General features: G+C 46.1%; 2 protein-coding genes across 2 annotated transcripts; one reads left to right on the top strand and one right to left on the bottom strand.

Moving 5' to 3' along the window:
* Nucleotides 1–13,164: 13,164 nt before the first annotated feature.
* Nucleotides 13,165–15,049, top strand: LOC149336527 (uncharacterized). Its single transcript, XM_089554723.1, has 4 exons — nucleotides 13,165–13,417; nucleotides 13,481–13,597; nucleotides 14,216–14,272; nucleotides 14,372–15,049. The coding sequence occupies exons 1-4, from the start codon at nucleotides 13,333–13,335 to the stop codon at nucleotides 15,007–15,009; spliced, it is 897 nt and encodes a 298-aa protein (XP_089410849.1). The 5' UTR covers nucleotides 13,165–13,332; the 3' UTR covers nucleotides 15,010–15,049.
* Nucleotides 15,050–15,178: 129 nt separating this feature from the next.
* On the bottom strand, nucleotides 15,179–17,220 carry LOC149336526 (uncharacterized). Its single transcript, XM_089554722.1, has 3 exons — nucleotides 16,920–17,220; nucleotides 16,742–16,860; nucleotides 15,179–16,237 (listed from the first exon to the last, which is right to left on the bottom strand). Exons 1-3 carry the CDS (start codon nucleotides 17,116–17,118, stop codon nucleotides 15,377–15,379), a joined length of 1,179 nt encoding a protein of 392 aa, XP_089410848.1. The 5' UTR covers nucleotides 17,119–17,220; the 3' UTR covers nucleotides 15,179–15,376.
* Nucleotides 17,221–20,050: the final 2,830 nt, after the last annotated feature.

The raw sequence follows: 20,050 nt of genomic DNA, 5'->3' as shown, positions 1-20,050 counted from the left end.
CTTCTTCAGAAATGCCCATCAACTTTTCTTTCACAACTTTCATTACAGGAGCGATATGAGCCGACACTGTTTGGAACAATCAAATCTCCGGTGCCAGCCGCCATTCAGTGTTTTTTGCGGGATGTGTGACTAAAGAACTGGATCCGCATTTCTTGACCGCATGCTCATTGCCCAGCTGTATTTCACCATTTTGCGAGGCTCAGCCGAAGATTTTTGCCGGAACCTCCGTCTTGCAGTTCTAGTTACCGCTTAGTTTAAGCACGCCGGGCTTGCCCAGCTCAAAGTACCAGCCTCGCATGGACTTAGTTTGACGGATATTTCAAAACCCACTCGATCGGGCCGAATGAAATAGTGGCCTGGACAACCACGTTAGCTCAAGTGAATCTCTTCGACTTCTATAGTGTTATGTTAGCGACCATGTCTACTGCATCCTCAAAACTACGTCACAAACACTGAGAGGTGTCTGTGTTAATTGATACAAAATGTGGGTGATTCGTGCATACTCTTTGCGCGAATTTCGCTGCTTAGGGCTCTCTGGAACCCGTCTGTTAGAGACGTTTGTGCAAAGCCACGTACTATGAAATTAAATGTACCCTACAAACGACAAACTACAGAAAACGCCAAGTCATTGCTATGTCCCCCTTTTAACATTATTTTCCTTAGTGAGAAACACCGCATTTAACCATTACTTTCCCTCGAGGTTAATAGGCATCAATACTGGTTACTGTCACACTGTTCTATTGCAAATACATGATATTGGCAACTTTCTTCCGCATGCATTCTGCCAGCATGAGTGAGCATTTATCACCAAGGATACTGGCTTCGCGCAGCCTGTCTTCTACTGCGTGCATCGGCTTTCGCTTATCGCGGAACCGGGCGCATCGCGAAGCTGCTTCGTAGGCAGCTCAGAAAGCTAAAAGCAGGGACGCCTCACCAAGTAGCGTATGAGAGCACTGTAATAGCGGCGCACTGGGGCTGTGGGAGCTTGCTGTGACATGGTATTTAATAAATTTTCGGGGCTTTGTCGAGTAAAAAAGGCTACGGACACTTAGTCGCAAGAACCTGGCTGGGCAATTCGGACGGTTCAGGGCAAATTTTCTCTTAACTCCTGATAGTTTATAGTAGTATTTAAAAAGTTAAATAATTATTGTCGACTAATTTTTAAAGTAGGCGGAACAAAAAAATACTAGCAGGTATTTTACATAACTCCTGTCAAGTTTCAATAAATTTCAGTATGGAAAAATTTGTTTCTTTTTACAGAATCTGGGTCCATCTTAAGCAGTTGTGCCTTTTTATTGTATGGTACGTAGGGCTTCGAGTTCACACATGGTTGACAAGGACGTAGTAGTATATGCTCAGGATAACTCCGACTGCATACGAATGTTTACCGTGCAGTAACACCACACAGGAAATATGCGTCGTTGCAATTTGGTTTGAGAACTAAATAAAGGTGCTGCCGCCGCAATTTTATCCCTTGACCATGGGATCAACAGCTGAGCACCAAAGCAAAGGATCCAGACATTTTTTGTTAGTGTGAGCACTACACATCGCACGTTGCTTGTAATAAATGGTTTGGTTGAATTTAGCATTACTTGTGTCAGTTATGCGGTACTCATTAAGATATCATGGATGCAGGACCCTGGCGTTCTATGTCACGAAGTTCAGTGAATGGTCGAGAGAATTGTGACATCATCAAGGTTACGAGAAATCAAAGAAGTAATCAAAGGATAGAGCCAAATTTCAAAATCCAACACCTCCGATGGAGCTTGGACGCTGCGAAAGAAGGCAAGTTTGCGAGGGCATGCCAAGGGGGGGGGGGGGGGGGGGGGTGATAAAGAGATAAAATAAGCTGGCTGGGATTGGGTTTCGAACATGCGGCAGCACTTACATATCAGCTTCAGTGGCACCTGCATTAGTCTACTACGCCATCGCCGCACCTGCACATCCCGTGTGTATAACTGTCAGTCTCACGCGCCAATCTGCACTGCACGTGTCTCTGTGGTTTGGATGCCGCCGTCTTCGTCAACTTCTACCAGTACGCGATGGACCCAGAACACACTGCTGCCGCATCTCCCGCCTAAGTTGCGTTAAGCGGCCTCATAATTTTTTTTTATCACCTTGACTCTCCGTTTCGCAGTGTTTATTTATTTATTTATTTATTGTACCCGCAGGGCCCGAAGGCATTACAGAGGGGAGTGGGAATACATAAAAATTTCAGTCTAAACAGCAACAACAAGAGAAAACAAAAATAAACCAGGAATACATGACAAATTGAAAACATAGGAAGGCAATAAGATTAGAATGCAGTAGGGATATATTAAAACAGTGTGTAGACAGTGGAAGGCAATTTTTATACAGTAATAAACGACACATACTAAGAAAGAAACATTAAGGACTTGACGAAATGCATTGTTATCAGAAATACCTGCGATGTCGTGGGGAAGGTGATTCCAGCTGGCACAAGTTCGAGGTATGAATGAGTCATGAAAACATTTGGTGTGACAAGATGGGATTCCAACTTTATGACGGTGATCAACGCGTGCTGATATGTAACATGGTCTTGACAGTAACTTAGGATTGAGAAAGCTGTTGTGGTAAATTTTATGAAAAAGACACAATGAGGCTATTGATCTGCGGTGGGAAAGAAGTGGTAGGGACAAACTTGATTTCATGGCGGTTACACTGCTTGTTCGGTGATAATTAGAAAGAATGAAACGGCATGCGCGGTTCTGCACAGCTTCCAAATCTGAAACAAGTGAATCGATGCCAGGGCTCCAGACAGGTGCAGCATATTCTAACTTGGACCGTACCAATGTTTTATAAAGTAATAATTTTATTGAACTAGATGAACGTGAAAAATTTCTGCGAAGGTACCCAAGCATGCGATCAGCGTTATTTATTATGTATTCAACGTGAGTTTTCCAAGACAGGTTACAAGAAACGTAAACACCCAGATATTTATAAAATGATACGGTTTCGAGAGACATGTTGTTAATGTGATAAGAGGAAGGGGCATTAGAGAGACGAGAAATGCGTACATGTTTACACTTATTAATGTTTAGTTGCATGTTCCAAATAAAACACCAGTCAAGAATCTTGTTAATATCGGATTGAAGACAAGAGACATCATTATCATCTTTAATTTCGTGGTAAATAACACAATCATCGGCAAAAAGATTAATTGAAGAAGAAATGTTAGCCGGTAAGTCATTTATATAGATGAGAAAGAGGAGGGGCCCAAGAACTGACCCCTGAGGCACTCCGGAACGGACAGGCAAAGAATGCGAGTTTATATTGTTCGCTGTTACGAATGCGATTATATTAGCTATCTCTACCGTATTTACTTGTCCATAACGCCGTGTAGAATTGATATGGTATCCGCATACGGAAATAGATATTAAAAGTCTAGGCAGGGGGGGGGGGGGGGGGGGGGAGAGGGAGGAGGGGGGTTAAAGAAAACAGTACTGCGATTCGCCACGCCTACTGAAGACAGGTTTCGGTATCTAACCTTCTCGGCCGCTCCGGTTTTCCCACCTTTGAATCTGGTCTAAAAATGCATCGTTTGGCAATCTTCTTTGCCATCATTAATTACCATACAAAATAAAAAATAATAATTTCAGTCTTTTATGCAGCACAGAAAAATACGAAAGCCCATGGGTACGAACATGACAAAGCAATTGCAGTTCCTAAGTGCAGAACCAATGAAACATATCGTTCTTTTCGAGTACGATAGCCTGTTAGAACTGGTTACTTACGATGTAGCCACCCCATCATCACCCGAAGCATTTTTTTCTGGAGTCGTATCAAGCCAGTAAGTTTTATCTACTTGGTTTCACTCTCACAGAGCATGTTTTTTGATGCTTCCTGCCCTGCATGCAAATACGGCGTTTTTTTTATTTTTGTTTGCGGGCTGGTTTCTTCCGCAGAAATTTGACTGTATGCCCAATTCTTTTTTCTTCTTGTTGTTTGTTATCTGCCATAGACCGTTCATTTGTACACGTCCTAGACCCGCTCCTACCTTGGCTACTAAAAATGCGGTGGGCAGTACTGAATAAAAAAAAAGTAAAACACCCTGCGCAGCTTTGTTCCTCGCGGTTGCCACATGATGGCGCCACAAAAAAAAACAAAAAAACATGAGAGAGCGGGGGTGTGGTGCTCAGACAAACAGTACGGGGCGCGACAGAGAACCAGAGAACTTTTTAAGACTTGCGACGGCGTTTAGCTGCTACAGTGGCTGCTTAGTGACGCAGTTGTAGCACGCTGTGTAGCGTCCACGTTGTACTGAAGGACCAAGCAGGATTTGAACGGCGACCAAGTGTGTCTTTTACGCATTGTGCGCCTCCTGTCTTTAGTGCCCAGGTCGCGTTATAGCCGTGTTTTCAGCGGCACTGTCTATTCCAGGTAATATTAAATAAATGGTTTGATCGAATTTAGTTTCGGTGCTGTCTGTTTGTTCGGGTGCCCTTTGTTTTCAGTCTGTTTTATGAATGAGTATCGGCTGTTCCTACCCAGTTGACGTCTTCAAAACGAGGTGTGGCCTAACACGCGCCCCGCAGTGTGCCTTCTTTTTGCTTGCCCTTGGTATGGCGCAGCACTCAACAAGTGAACTTTCTCTCTCGCACAACTAGTCCAGACGCTTCACAAGCAGCCAACTCAAGCTATTCTACCTCGCTCTGCGCGCCCATTTTAACTTGAACGACCAAGTAGGACAGGGACGCCGACGACGCAACTGCAGGGAGAACCTACGTGAGTACATTTTTTATCTTGCACATCGCTTGGTGGGTGTTTTTTGTGCGGGTGTCGCTGAAAGTCGCACGCTTTCCTATCTGCCCCATACTAGCATCCTGCGTAGCATCCACAACCAGGCAGTCTTCACCAAATATCACATTTTCAGCAAAGAATATTCTCGAGAAGTCCGGTACGGGAATAGAAGTGGAAAGTTTCAGAAATATGCACTATCTCACCTAAACAATTTTTGCATCAGCTGCCACCGAGCAAACCATTTCCAGCGATAAAAAGTCGGCGGGTATTTTTAGCGGCGGCTGGCCGAATTGTAGAGCGCGAAGTGAACAGAAGAAAGAAGCTTCGCCATTATTACTGCATCGATTATATTACCGTGAAGTTTTTGATGTTTGTTGGTTCATAACCTTGGTACGCGGCTTTATAACTTCGTGATGCGAAGTGCGACTATATATATCTCGATTTGGTTGGTGTTTAACGTCCCGAGACGACTCAGGCTACTGGGACGTAGTAATGATGGGGCTTCTACAATTTCCACCTCCTGATATTCTTTAATGTCCACTGACGTCGCACAATACTGTCCTCCAGAATTTCACCTCAACCGAAATTATTTATTTATTTATTATATACTACCAGTCCTTTCCAGGACTAAGGTAGGAGTGGAAACATTACATTGTATAGTGACAAAAATACCAAGACAACTGGTACAAACAAACAAACCCGTAACAAGATATGGTTACTAAATACTACACAAATGGTCATAAAGCAGAGACGAAAACTCATCACGAGATTCCAGACACCACGTCATCAGGTAGCCGATTCTAGTCATGTGCGGTCAGCGGAAAGAAGGAATATTTAAAGCAATCTTTAGCAGCACGGAATTCTTCGACATATCGAGTGTGTTTATTACGGGTTACGCGAGATGTGCACTCCTTTATTTAACATTGCTTATCAATCCCAACAGTTTCATTCATAATATTATAAAAGAGACAGTCGTTTCTGTTTTCGTCGAACAGAAAGAAGCGGTAAGTTGGCTTCACTGTACAAAGGTGATACTGAATCCTTCCTCCAAAAGCGGTAGAATATGAAACGTAATGCGCGCCTCTGAACATGCTACAGTTCCTGCACTAACATTTTGCTTTTCGGGTCCCACACCTCGCATGCGTACTCCAGCAAAGGGCGAACCAACGTTTTATATGCAATTAGTTTTGTTTCACTTGAAGCAAATTTTAGTGTTCTCCTGAGGTAGCCTAACTTATTAGCTTTACCAACAATGGACATGACGTGTTGCTTCCAATTAAGGTTCGATGTGATAGACACCCCTAGGTAAATTCGACCACCATGGCCGGGAGCGAACCCGCGTCTTTCGGGCCAGTACCGCGCTACCGCTTCAACGACGTGCGAGATAACAGCCACAGCATTTGGACCATACCTCTAAAGTTAATTTGCCAGCTATAAATTTACCGCGGCTGAGAACAGCGGTCGGTTGCGTTCTTTGACGAACGTAAAATATGCTAGTTGCTATTGCTTCCACCAGACTGTTAAGTACAGTCATGAAGTTGATGAGCGTTAAAAGGGGAGATTGTGGCTGATAGCCTCGCGCCCTACTTGTGGCAATACGGGACGGCTGCTTTTAGCAACGTGGTGGAAAGGGTTATGCCGCCTTGCCTGATCCCGGCACGCCGAAGGACGCGCCTCCCTTTCCTGTTTATGAAAGTGATAACACGTTTTGGCGGGCTAGTTGGTGAAGCATCTTGAATAAACAGCGCGAACGAAGACGAGCACAAAAGACAAGAAAACGGACGACACAGCGCTGACTAACAACTGTTGTTAGTCAGCGCTGTGTCGTCCGTTTTCTTGTATTTTGTGCTCGTCTTCGTTCGCGCTGTTTATTCAAGATTATGAAAGCGGCTGACGCGTATCGCCACGACTAGGGTTCGAGGCTATCAGGCACGCGCTGTTGAGTTCACGATTATACATTTCATGACTGTAATGTTGCGATCACATTTGTCCAGAGCGGACCTGTGGGCTCTCCAAATAGTCACTTTAGCTCCGAACTGCGCGTGCGACGTCTTGCGGCAGTCATTGGGTTCGAATTCGCTTGGTCAAATGCGTCACGAGAGCGGATGCTACAGCATTATCGGAGGACCGAGATTCAGGTTTGCGGGATTTGCGGGTCGCGATGGCAGAGTTTCCAAGATTCTTCACTGCGGAAAACGCGTAACGACGCCGCATTCCACTGCAACGACTCCGCACACGAAGTTGAGCCCGAAATTGACGCGATGAAAGTCTCAAATGCCGCGAACGAGAAAAACTGCGCCGTCATGCCCGGGCCATATTTCGTTACCCGAACGAGCACTGACCCTGCTCTGAGGCCAACGTCCATTTTGAAGGCAACCACCGACACTGAAGGTGAATTTTATGGCCGCAAGTTTACCGACCTGGTAGTCAAAAGAGGCGACATTGTCATCAGCGGACTCTTTGCATCCATCATGATTAAAATCATGTTTATTCACGACGGACCCCGAATCCACACTACAGGAAGGGTACTCATACGCATTAAAGAGCAACTGCTCCACATTTCGAGAATTGTCAGATATTCAAATATTCAAGTCCATATAGGCTGTAGGTAAAGCGCGCCAAGTGTTTTCGGGCTTGCATTAAAATAGTGACGTGATCGGCGATAAAAGTTTAGGCTTCTCCTTAATGCGCCAGAGAAGAGCGGGCAAGATGAGTGCGACCTCACGCAAGGGAAAAATTCAGATTACCGCCGCCGTCAACGAAATCCTCCAGCGATTCGTTTGATGCTGCCAAATAACCCTCAGTGGGTTTGCCTTCAGTGGCGTTGGCTGTTGGCTTTTCCTTCAAAGGAAGCGCTTACGTGTTCCAAATGTACTATCATCAACGAATGAAACACGATGAAAACTGAGGTGGCAACACGAAAACAGCGACGTATCAGTTCCTGTATTGGAAATACAAGCGCGGTTGAATAGCACTTCTAAAGAAGTCTTCATGCCTTCGAAACTGAAATAGAAGGAAAGGATGCAGCTTCCCCTGGCTAACAGCTGCGCATTTTCCAGTGGATGGTTCAATTGTCTTCTTCGCGTTTCATTTCTTGCTGATAGCACAGGTACCTTCGATGACGTCATCGTGCGCCCTTCCACTTGGCGCTGCATACTTTGGAGACATTTTAATGCAATCGAGATCTTAATCGGCGATTACAACCGCCCAAAAATGCTGGCCCAAGAGGATTTTGCATGCTTTACCTGCAAGTTTCACGCATTCGACCCCTTAAAGGTCGTCGATATCTAAAACTTATGCAGCTGCCCTTTAAGGACCATGTTTTGCTCGAGTCGTGGTGAATGGACGTAGTTTCTTGCCCGGCGACCTAGGGCATAGGCTTCCTGACTGAACGTAAAAAAATCTAATGACCTTGGGTTCAAGTACTTATCCCTTTCGACGGACTTTCCTTTTAGACGACGCGATATTCTTCGCGAGGAGTTTCGATGAACGCCCAAGGTGGCTGAAGCAAGTGATAGAGGCAGTCATGTTTTATGTATTTAAGCTGAAGCCAGAAAGGTTCCGCATCGCCTACCTGAACTTGTCCCCCGTTATCAGCAAGGAAAAAGTGGGATCCGGCCAAGGAACGGCAGCCGATATTTCATATTTCCTGAATCGAACCGACAAGCTTGGCGTTTGGAGATCATTTTGTGCTTTACCCCTGTCCATGCACATCGTTTCGTAAACTGCCATTGTCGCACTGCCTTCGCTTTTACGTACGTGAGAAAAGTAAACGTAACGCTTCTGACGCCAGCTTCAGGCCGGCACCTTTCTCACCCCCTCACGGCTTTCCCTCCTCCACCCCGGCGCGTACTCGCCGGTCTCCCGCTTATGTGACAGCCCATGAGCCGACTACGCTCATATCCTATTTTCTTGCCCAGCACACTCGCTCCCTGCCTATTGTATCCTAAACAGTCTGCGGCAGTGGGAGGCTGCTTTGTCCAGCACCTAGCCGAATCTCCATTTTCGAATGATGACCTGTGCAGCGGACGTCGCGACTAGGAACAGCCTGGACGACACAACCAGCAGCCTGCAGGCCACCCGAAATGCTGCTGGATAATATTTTAGGCCTCCAAATAAGTTTTTCACCACCACCACCAGTTTAAATGGCAAACACTGGAAATCATAGGTTTCAAGGAACTTCAATCCCGTTTGCAAGCACCACCAGTCCCTGCCCGCTTTAATGAAGAAGCCGAAGCCCTCATTCGTACTGACACAGGTAGCTTGAACCTCGGCCCATTGCTCATTCATTGGAAGGGCGGACTAGAGCGAGTAATCTCCTATGTGAGCAGCTTGGTATGAGAGGCAGGTGGTGACTATTCAACAAGTGAAAAATAGTGTCCGACGATAACCTGCAGGTACGAATTGCACCCTTACCTGTACGGAAGGCCATTTAAGGATGTTGGCGACCACCAGGCGTTACGCTGCATTACTAATTTGAAAGATCCCATGCCGCGGTGGCTAAGTGGTAAAGGTGCACGGCTGCTGACCAGAAAGACTCTGGAAAGACGCCCGCAGAGTCTAGTTCTTACCTTTGTACCTGATCTGTACTTAGATTAAGAACTAATGGACACTGTGGAAAGCATTCATGAGTTAGGTGTCCACTTTACGAGTCATTTTTGCTGGGATGACCATGTGACCGCAGTAATAACGAAGCTTTCTCGTATCACACGATTTACAAATCTGCATAGGCGTCTATATATATATATATCTAAAGAAGAACTTCTGTTGTATCAGTCTATATTTCTATCACACCTGAACTACTGCCACCTTGTGTGGGCAACTACCACGGCATCTGCTTCAGAATAAAGTTTTACGTGCGACATGTAACAAGAGCTTCTTCACCCACATAGCCCAGCTTTTTGGTCAGTATAGTAAAAATATCTGGCCTTCAGCACTTAAGAGTGCTTGACACTTACAGAGCTGACCTAGTTAGAAAAAATACCAAAGGTGCACTTCAGTTTTCTCGGGTGCAGTAATGGGAAAGCATTTCTCTCAATGCAGCTGATATGATTCTACGACGTGTTCACATGTCTGGTTGCTAGAGCGTGTAGTAGGGGCACCAAAGTACTAATTCAATATTCAGTAATCCAGTAAATCATCAATTTGTGAAGTAACTCACTAGTTTAATTAGGTCAGTTATTTATTCATCCAATATAATCCAGTGCAATTATTTCAGTGAAGAAATGAGTGCAATTGAAATTATTTGTTATATAAATAAGCAACTACTGATTCAGTTATTCAATAGATACACCTTATTTCTGCCAGTAATTGACTAATTGAACTAATCAATTACTTCGTCAATTATTACGATTTCCTTAATCATTCTTGACACAAAAAAGCTTTCGCATTAATAGCGACTACCTCCGCCATTTAGAAGACCTTCGTACTAACAATCGTCAATTACAGAGCAGGCACCCTGAATACTGGTATGTTAAAATATATACTACATATGAAACGTAAAGTATTAAAAACACATTACCACGTACTTCGAAGACACTAAATGCTGTTAATGTGATATGTTTACTTCGTGCGTTTGCTGAAAATCTTCACCTCCTGTATGTTTTTTTAGCATCTATCTTGCGAGACTTATTGTCAAGAATGCCAACAATCTGGCACTCTTGAACCATTGAAAGAAAATATTGCGGAGTAAGTTAGTCTACGAAAAAAATGAATTTCCCTAATGCCACACGTTCTATTAACTTTGTTTCCAGAAGCCGTGTGCATTCCTGACTACCACAACAGAAGTTGTGTTCGGGGCTCGTGGCGGGCAACGACCATCGTCGAAGGGCGGTGAACACTACCTGAAAAGACCCCGAGCGCCGTATCCACTCATGGAAGAGAATTCGTTCGGGCAAGCGACACCTGCATTGAAAGGAGATGTGTTCAGCTGCCCCTCCTGCGGCTGCGCTTCAGCGAACTTTGCCGATGTAACGAGACACATGCACCCTGAGGCAGGAGGAGAGCCATTTAAATGCTCCAAGGACCCAGCGGTGTTTGCTAAATCTGAACGTATGAGAGATGTGCTGTGCCAAACAGGAAGACAACCATATGAGAGGGATACGTGCTCTTTTACAGCTGAAGGCTCTAAAACCCTAACTTGGCAGGAAGCTACGCACACAGGCGAAAGCCCCTTCAATCTCGACACGCGTCCGTCTACAGATGCAGACTCGAGAAATGTCACTCCACCTTATAGTACACACTTTGGTGAGAAACACTTAAAGTGCCACATGTGCCCTTTTATAACTGAACAATCTCGAGCCTTAACTCGACACAAGCGTATGCACACAGGGGAAATACGGTTTACGTGCGACATGTGTACTTTCAAAGCTGCTCGCTCTCACAATCTAGCTGTGCACAAGCGAACGCACACTGGCGAGAAACCCTTCATTTGCGACATGTGCCCTTTTAGATCTATAAACGCAGGCAACCTCTCTCGAGATAAACGTAGGCACACAGGTGAAAAACCGTTCAAGTGCGATATGTGCCCATTTCGAAGTTCAATCTCTTCAAACTTAATTCGGCACAAGCGAATTCACACTGGGGAAAGACCCTTCAAGTGTGACATATGCGCTTTTGCAGCAACTAGACGAGATGCTTTAAAGTGCCATATGCTGACGCACGCTATCGCAGTGGGCTATCGCTGTACCCTGTGCTCATTCACGTGTTTAGATAAGGAGAGGCTCAAAGAGCACGTGTCCGGTCATGGGCAGTGAAATGTTCAGATGGCAGCGCCAATTTCAGGAATATACTTGCCGCTAGAATCGAATTCCATCTGCGTTAGCAGATAAATTAGCGTAATCATTGAGTCCTGACGTGAGACGGATTGTTCTTGAAATCCGACGGACATATGTAGTCTACGACTTGGTTCCTAATGCAGGGAGATAAATGCACGATTTCGCACCTTTTATTTTTTATTCCACGATGCGTATTACGCATTGTCTTGCTGATAAGCGATATTTTAGAACTGGACACAGCATCAGTGCTTCGATTTTTATCCGAAGTGTAGAAGTTTGAATACTGGTGGAGTTGTGAAGCAAAAAATTTGGAGGGCACTTAAGACCGCTTACGTGCTCATAATTCAAAATCTTCGTTTTTTCGTTCTTAATTTTTTATTTTTATATACATCTTCATTGTTTCTGCTTACTTTGTAATTAGACACCTATTCATTAGCATAGAGTATTCAGGCAACGCAAATTTTACGTGCCCCTTTTTTCGCCAAGAAGCAACGTGTTTTTGGGCCTATAGGTTAGATGATCGCCTCGCAATCTGAAAGTCGGAAATCTTGGGAAGAAATGTTATTTTCCTGTGTACACCCCGGCGACGTAGTCTGCCAGTTTTGTGACCACTGCTGCTGGTGAACGCTGACGCCACGTTTCGTTCCACATGAGCTACATAGGGTTTTCGCATTGATAAACGGAAGACAACAACGACCTTGGCCGCTCAGCGCTCGCCTTGTTTCTAATAGAGCGTCACTTGGTGTAAAACACCTGTGACAACTGCATCCGAATTAAGTGTCGCTACGCAGAGCTCGTTTCCGAATTCTTGCTTGCAGTGAGAATGCTGCGGACATTGCAATGTTGCAATAAAATTACCACAGCCGGCTCGTGCGTTGACTACAGCCTGTGGTGTGTGCCGTTGTATCTACGCTGCTCATTTGTACTTCGACATTCAAATAAAGAACAGATTTTTTCAGTAATTGTCTCAAGAATGTATTACAAGAAAATCGTCTGCCCACTTTACATTGGTTGGATATGCAGAACAGTTAACTTGCTTCAGTACGCTATGCATATTCAGCGCATCGATCTTCTAGCTTATGCGGGGGTCATTTGTAAGCGTGCAAGTGATTACGCGTTAGAACTAAACGAATAAAAGCACAAATTAACAGACGACTGCGAAAGTCGGTAATTCGAAATTTTTGTGCAGGTCTTCACACGCCACCTGCCACCCCTGGACCGTGGCAGTCACCTTCTGATTGTTTATTCATCCGCTCTCCCTTTGACAGGTGGCGTTTTGCTTTGGTAGTACCTGCCACGGTTGCCAAGTGGGGTGTTAAGCCAACTCTGACATAGACGACTACGATGAGGAGCAGGGGTTTTAGAGGTCGATGTGGAGGTCACCCAGGAGGAGACCGCGGCCATGTTTATTTGAAGGCGTCCGGAGACATGATAGCGGCAGAGCAGCGGCGGCAGCGGCCGGTCGAGGCCTAGGCCCCAAGCGTTCTCAAGCCTTCTTTGTAGAGCGCGCCAGCAACTTCGACCTGTTCGGCATGTTGTCCCTGTCGGCCGCGCGGGTCGCTATAGGCTAATTACTTTTTTTTCTTTTGAGGAAAGGAAATGACGCAGTGGGCGCGTTAAGTTAAAGGACTCGAGCGCGCTCGAGTCGTCAGAGTGCGCTCCAAGTAAGCTAAACGACCACAACTGACTTCCGGTGTGTGTTTGCAGAGCGCGCTCTACGCGCTCCGCCCTCGACGACGGTGTGCGGGAGCGCGGGTCTGGTTTCGTCTGGCGACGTGACGTATTTCCGGGTACTATGGTGCTACTTCCTTTTTGGCGCCTTTCGCGGTTAACGGCAGTTATGGCTGCGCGGTCTGTGCTCGTCGTGAACACAAACACAGGTACGTACGTAAACTGTTGCTAGTTCGTCGGTGACCTTGTTTTAATCGTTGGTGCATTTGCAGGGTTCGTACTTGATACGGCTGCTGCGACTGTAGGACCTGACTTACTTGAGCTTTGCGGAGATGCGGCGGGCACAGGGTCGGATGTTTACGCGGAAACCGCTCAATGCGACGACTCAGGTGTGTATGAGTTTTTAATGCCTTGTTTCGTTCTTTGAGCCATCAAGAGTGTTCTGTTCGTTTCCAGAAAACGAGCAGTTACGAGCGACAACTGCGGGAATCTTGCGTTGAAAATCTAAATTCTTGCTTTTGCCTTGTGTTGCTGGCGTAGCGCAGCCAGCTTTATTGTAAAGCTGTAGCTAAGTTTATGGCACGTTGTCGAGCGCGATGTGTTGTACGTCGCCGCACTTAGCGAAAATAAGTACAAAGCGCGTTCGGAAATTCATGAAATCGGTACTTCCTTCAAACGTTGTACTTGGTGCAGGCAAACGCTCGTTCTTGCCAAAGTGCTTGCAACAGTAGGGTTCTTGAGAGAATATTATAATATATGAAATCTGTTTAAATTTCATGAGTTGCATTTTCACTGTGATAGAAATTGTGACATGATATGAATTTTCACTTTTTGCCGGGTTAATTCTCCGCTGTACTCGCACACAGGCGGTTATTGGAGGTATTCACTGCCACTATTTTTGACGCACAGGGTGACGAAGACCTCTTTTTTTGTCACTTTTTTAGCGTCAATTCTTAAATGAGTCCTGATGTAGGCTGATGTACACCATGACTGAATGACTTTTACAGAGGACCAGTTTTCCCTCTGGACTGCTGAAAGTGATGACTACGACCATAACTACAACAGTGAGTAAAGCCTCTTTTCTTTGAATTGAAATGGTTTTCATGCTCTGTTACTAATCTCTTATGCGGGGGCTTAAGCTGTAGCTCTCCTTTATGCTGTAGGTCTCCCAAAAGGAAGTTCAAGTTGGGTACACGCCGAGGTACTTCTCCTGATTTCATCTTATGAGAATCATAAAGAAGACTTCAGTGATAGAAAGAGAAAGAGGAAAGACATTTGGAAACAAATTAGTGAAGAAATGTGCAAGCACGGGTACACGCGAACTGCTGCGGACTGTGAAACGAAGTTCAAAGGTCTCAAACGCACGTATGACAAGCACCGCCAGCACAAGAAGAAGAGTGGAAGAGAAAGAAAGGAGTGGCCATTTTTTCAGGTGATGGATGACTTGCTTGCAAATAACATAGAGTACCAGGCTCCAGTGGCGTCAAGCCAGCTCCCACAGCCCTCCACCTCAGCTGCCTGCGCATTAGCTGTGGCCACCCCGGGCAGCATGAATGAACCACCGACAACAGAAGAAACTGTGCACTGCGAAAAGAACTCAAGAAATGATGGTGCTCCGGACCAGAAAAGCAAACCGAATGCGAAGCGTCGTCGAACACCGGCTGGTGTATTGGAGGAAATTCTTCTGAACTTGCACTCATGGCAGGATGAAGAAAGAAAAAGATACCAGCAGCAATTAAAGATGCAGAGGCTTAAACTGGGTATGCTAAAACGCCTCGCAGCACTGGATAAGCAGCAGTGAACTTTGTGGTGTTCTTTTTGTGTGTCATGTTGGGGCAAAAACTTTGTTAATTTTGTATGCATTTGCTGTTTGTATACTGTGCAATTTCTCAGTTTATATTCTAGTCAGTGAATGTGGTACAGGCCAGTACCGCCCAGTTTAGTTTTTATTGAGAGAAAACATCCAGACACTGTGTTCAACATTTTATTGCCAGTGAGAGTTCTTCTGGCCAAAAATGATCAACTCATGTACACAATAAATAATTTCACCGCATAGAGCTTGTGCGTGTGATGCATCTTGCATGCATAGTACTTCGGGACTGGAAGTACCCTACCTGTTGTAAACCTTAACACTACTTTCTGCACAGAAAGCGTGTTATTGAAACCCTCTATATTGCAGCGTGGCTGTCCGCAGGCTCTGTGTCCTCATCATCAAGAGGTGGATCTTTATCACTCTCTTCCTCGATGGTGCTGTCGTCGTCACCGAATGTGTCTTTGCATTGAAGGATTATGTTGTGAACGAGGCACGATGCCACAATATAGTTGCTCATTCTCACAGTGGGTTTCATGTCAAGGTACTTAAGCCTTCGGAACTTTCCTTTCAGCTGAGCAAAAGCTCGCTCAATTACTGACCTTGCCGCCCCTAGCGTTTCATTGAACTTGACCTCCTGTGTTGTCAAGTGGCCATTGTTTCTGTACGGCCGCATGAGACCCATTGACAGGGGATAAGCTGAATCACCTAGAATATGAAAATTCTGCGGCAAGTTGCCTACTACCTCTTCAAGGCCAGATGTGGCGAAAACTCTGGCATCGTGCATCCGTCCTGGGCTCCCTGCGTGTACATTAGTGAATATCATATTGCTGTCGCAGCAACCCTGCAAGATGACTGAGTGGAATTCCTTCCTGTTGTAGTATGCATCTTGTTCGTTTTCGGGGGCCTTGATTGCAATGTGGCATCCGTCCACAGCTCCAGCAACTCCTGGAAAGCGCCATTTTCGGGCAAATTCCCGAGCAACATCTTGCAGGTTTGCAGGCCAACGGATGAGTTCTTTTGCAGCACGTGCCCAGACCTCTATAATGCGATCTGTTAGATAAAACAGTAAGCCCTTGTTGATCCCAAATCTATCTGCCACTCCACGAAACGATTCCTGGTTGCCCAGCAACCACAATGTCATCAGGACTTTAGTTTGCAGAGGTATTCGAGGTGCCCTCTCCATGATGAGCCACTCTTGCGTGATTCTCAGCAGCACCTGCATGGCAACCACAAAGTTTTGAATGTCCAGTGGTTGCTGCTCCTGCTCAAGATATGAGCTTAGATATAATGAATTTCATCAGCAAGAAAATGGGCCAGTGCATTTTAAGATACTAGCTCACTGCAGTTACAAAATGTATAGAAAGTGTTGCCCTTTTACCGTCATAAAGTAACTCACGAGCGTGTTTAGTGCTTGCTTGTGCTTAGGGAGCCACTGGGGCCGAATTACGGATCGCGCCCAGTCCAAAATAATCTCAAAACCGCTATCGCTGCCCCGCTCCTATTGGTTGGCCGCGACGCCGGTCACCCAAATCATACACTCGTATTCGCCATGGTGGACAAACAAAATTGTAGCAAAACTGTCAGCTGGGCTTGTTGATTTATAGTTATTAAAAGCTGTTGCAGCGCTCAAGGACGGCACACAGTGAAGCACAGCACCATCCTGTGCTTCTCTGTGTGTCGTTCTTTAGCGCTGCACAACAAAATTGATCGCGTCGTTTACCTCGAAGGTGCTTCGGGTCATCCGGAAATGCTCCTTGAACTGCATGTCTGTGTACCGAGGTACTACGTTGAGTACGTATCCTTCAATGCCACGGATGCTCCTCTCGGCGATTCTGTGGTCTTCATACGAAGAGAGCAAAGTTAATATTCTGTAATGCGATAAAGCAGTGGAATCTTACCTTGAATGGCAACACGGGCAGCTTGCAGCATGAAGGTAAACCGCTGCTGCTGCCTGCGCCTACGGGCGTCAAGTTCGTCGAGTTCGTCGTCGTCTAGCAAGAATTGAAGTAACTTGCGCTTGACTGCTGCCATGGTCAAAATGCGCGCGAAATATTGCCCGGAAACGGAAATGGTGGAAACGTCAGGTGGCGCGCTCATGCGTGCACGGGAATCAAATGGCCGTTAAGTTGCGCTCCGACTGAGCTCCTAGGTGTCGCGCTCGAGTACTCCGCCTCGGAGCTCGGAGCAGGCTAACTTAACGCGCCCATTATCTGTCTCAACGTCTCGGTAGTAGAGTGCTCGGGCTAGCTCGTGAGACCCCCCCGCTCACTGGGCATAAGACGAGCGTCTTCGAAATGACGGGGCAATCATCAACCATTATAAATTGGGACGCAGACTGGTACCCCTGTCAGATGTTGTCCTAAATAATAAAGAAATTGTCTCGTGGAGGTGTCTCCAAACTAATACCTCCATAAACCCGGTCTGGGCGTTTGACGTGGTATTAGAGCTTAGGGAGAACGATCGGTCAGAACACTGCGGGGCGAGAGGGACACTAGACCACACAGTTTGGGAGTGCCCGCAACCCACAGGGGTGGGTCAGAATACAGTAAGTAGAGAAGCCAGAGTGACCCTGCTGCGAAGCGCGTACCCTCCCATACAGCGAAGCACCATCCATGTGGCGGAAGAGGCCGCAACAAGCGAAGGACTGCTTGCCGCCTCTAATCCGCGGTCGCACGACTCCCCGTCTTCCCAGGCCTGCGTAACGGGGGCAGGAGGCAGGCGCCCCTTTCCTGGCGGAAATAGAAGTTGTTTCAATCAATCAATCGATCAATCAAGAAATCAATCAACATATCTCGGTGGACGCCCGAAGCGCGCCGTAAGGGGAGGGATAAAGGATTGAGTGAAATAAGAAAGGAAGAAAGAGATGTCGAAGTGAAGGGCTCCGAAATAATTTCGACCACCTGGGGGTCTTTAACGCGCACTGACTTCACACAGCACACGGGCGTCACCTCAATCGAAATTCGGCCGCCGCAGTTGGGTTCAACCCCGAGTACTCCGGCTCCGTAGACGAGCACCTTAGGGGGGGGGGGGGGGGGGTTGAAGAGCTGCGGCTTAAAAAAGCAAGTTGAGCATAATTAGTTATCCGTGCTTGACATTGGTTGGGGTCATACGTTTGGTACAGCGCTACGAAGCAATCGTGCATCATTCCACCGGCACGAAGATGGGCCCGATTTGGGCAGCATTTTCATAAACAATTATTTGGGACAGCCATTGTTCATTGCGCTGCCGGGTTTCTCAGAGCGGCAAAATACATTTGTTGCCGAACCTTTGGTCCTACTAGAATCGTTCGGCAATCCGGAATGGATCAGTGAATAAATTGGGCGGTCAAGAGGAGAGCCCGGGGATGCGGATTTAATACGTTTAAAAATATCCACGTCACCCAACATATTTGGAAGCCCGCCACCACGGCAGTTTATTGCTTTGTTTTTCCACCTACTGGATTTTCTGTGCAATTCGAGTGATGAAAAATTGTTTTCACTTCATTTATATTACCCACTTTACGGTACTTTACAAGCACTAGAACGAGAACATTTCGGAAGAAATGTGCCGCGTCGAGATCTGAATTATAAAGAGAAGACGAACACTCCGACCAAATTGCAACGAGCCGACTGCCGTCCGGTGCGGACTCGGCACCTTCTTTCCTTCCATCTTCCAAAGTATCCTTGGAATCTCGTCGAGAAATGCATGGTTTGATAATGTCGTTCGCCATCATCAGTTATCATAAAAAATAGAACTTCAGGCTTATATGCAGCACAGAAGAATGCGAGAGACTCGGCACATGCATGACCAAAACACTATTAACGCCTCAGTGCACAGCCAATGAAAAGAAGCTGTCGTTCAATCTCAGAGCGATAACCGATTGTAACAAGTTACGGCGCTATGCGGCCACCCTATCATCACCCGAAACGTGTTTTTCTGCAGTAATATCAAGCCAGGAAGTTTTATGCACTTGATTTGATTCCTCATATGTAGGTTTTTGATGATTTGGCCCTTAAATAAAATTATAACGCCTTTTTATTTATATTACGGGCTTGTTTTTCGGGCAGAAGCTTGACAGTATGCTCATTTGCTCCCGTTTCTTGTTATTGCCTGCGATGAACCAAGCAATTTTAAGCACGGCGCACCCACCCCTATCTTGGCCACCAAAAGGCAGCCTGCATTATTGAATATGAAAGAAGAATAAAAAAAACGCATCACCCAATCATGCCTCGTGGTTATCACCTGGTGACGCCATATAAAAATTTGAGACACTGTGGGCGTAGTGTTCAGACAAGAAGTACGGGGCGTAAAACAGAACCAGGGAGCTTTTTAACGCTTGTGACTGTGTCCAGCTGTTACACTAGCTGCTTAGTCAAACAGTTTTAGCCCGCTGTGTGGTGTCCATACTCCACTGGATGTTCAAGCAGGACAAGAACGCCGATGACTCAACTTTAGGTTTGCCCTGTGTGAGTAAAACTGTTCTTTTATGCATTGCAAGCGCCCGCTTTTTTTTCATGTCACATTATCGCTATATTTTCAGCGCCAATATGTATTCGAAGCTACATGAAATTAATAGTTTGGTGGAGTTTAGTGTGGCTTCTATCCATTTGTTTGTATGGCGGTCGTTTGTCGCACTGTTTTGAGAAGAAATACCAGCTTTCCTACACAGTTTACATCTGCAAATCGAGGTTTGGCCTGACACGCGTCCCGCAGTTGTCTCTTTTTGCTTGGGCTTGGTTTAGCGCCACACAAAAATCACGAGAGCGTGAGCATTCTCACAAGAAAACCTACAGGGTGCAGCATTTTTCACCCTCGCGACTTGTCTATGCACTTTACAGGCTGCCAACTCAAGCTCTTCTGCGTCGTAGTGTAGCGTCCACTTTACCTTGCACGACCGATTAGGACTGCGGCTTCGCCGAAGTAACTCTGGGAGACCGTACGTGAGTAAATTTGTCGTGGTCCTCACCCGTCGATTGGTGTTTTTATTGCGAAAGCAACACTACGCAAGGTCTAACCGCTCGTCGCGTCCGTGGCCCCCCCTGCTCCTCGA

The sequence above is a fragment of the Amblyomma mixtum genome, chromosome 7 (assembly GCF_055824585.1).
Source record: "Amblyomma mixtum isolate Tamu chromosome 7, ASM5582458v1, whole genome shotgun sequence".
NCBI classification, from domain to species: Eukaryota; Metazoa; Arthropoda; class Arachnida; order Ixodida; family Ixodidae; genus Amblyomma; species Amblyomma mixtum.
The sequence above is the reverse complement of the archived record's forward strand: the minus strand, read 5'-3'. Positions and strand labels throughout refer to the sequence as shown.

Excerpts from the sequence above, each read along its gene's own strand:
- LOC149336527 (XM_089554723.1), top strand. The coding sequence starts at position 13,333 with ATGGTGCTACTTCCTTTTTGGCGCCTTTCGCGGTTAACGGCAGTTATG. Across the intron at positions 13,418-13,480 it reads CGTCGTGAACACAAACACAG|GGTTCGTACTTGATACGGCT; the intron begins GTACGTACGTAA and ends GTGCATTTGCAG. Across the intron at positions 13,598-14,215 it reads CGCTCAATGCGACGACTCAG|AGGACCAGTTTTCCCTCTGG; the intron begins GTGTGTATGAGT and ends TGACTTTTACAG.
- LOC149336526 (XM_089554722.1), bottom strand. The coding sequence starts at position 17,118 with ATGAGCGCGCCACCTGACGTTTCCACCATTTCCGTTTCCGGGCAATAT. Across the intron at positions 16,861-16,919 it reads TGCCCGTGTTGCCATTCAAG|ACCACAGAATCGCCGAGAGG; the intron begins GTAAGATTCCAC and ends CTTCGTATGAAG. Across the intron at positions 16,238-16,741 it reads TGACCCGAAGCACCTTCGAG|GTGCTGCTGAGAATCACGCA; the intron begins GTAAACGACGCG and ends GTTGCCATGCAG.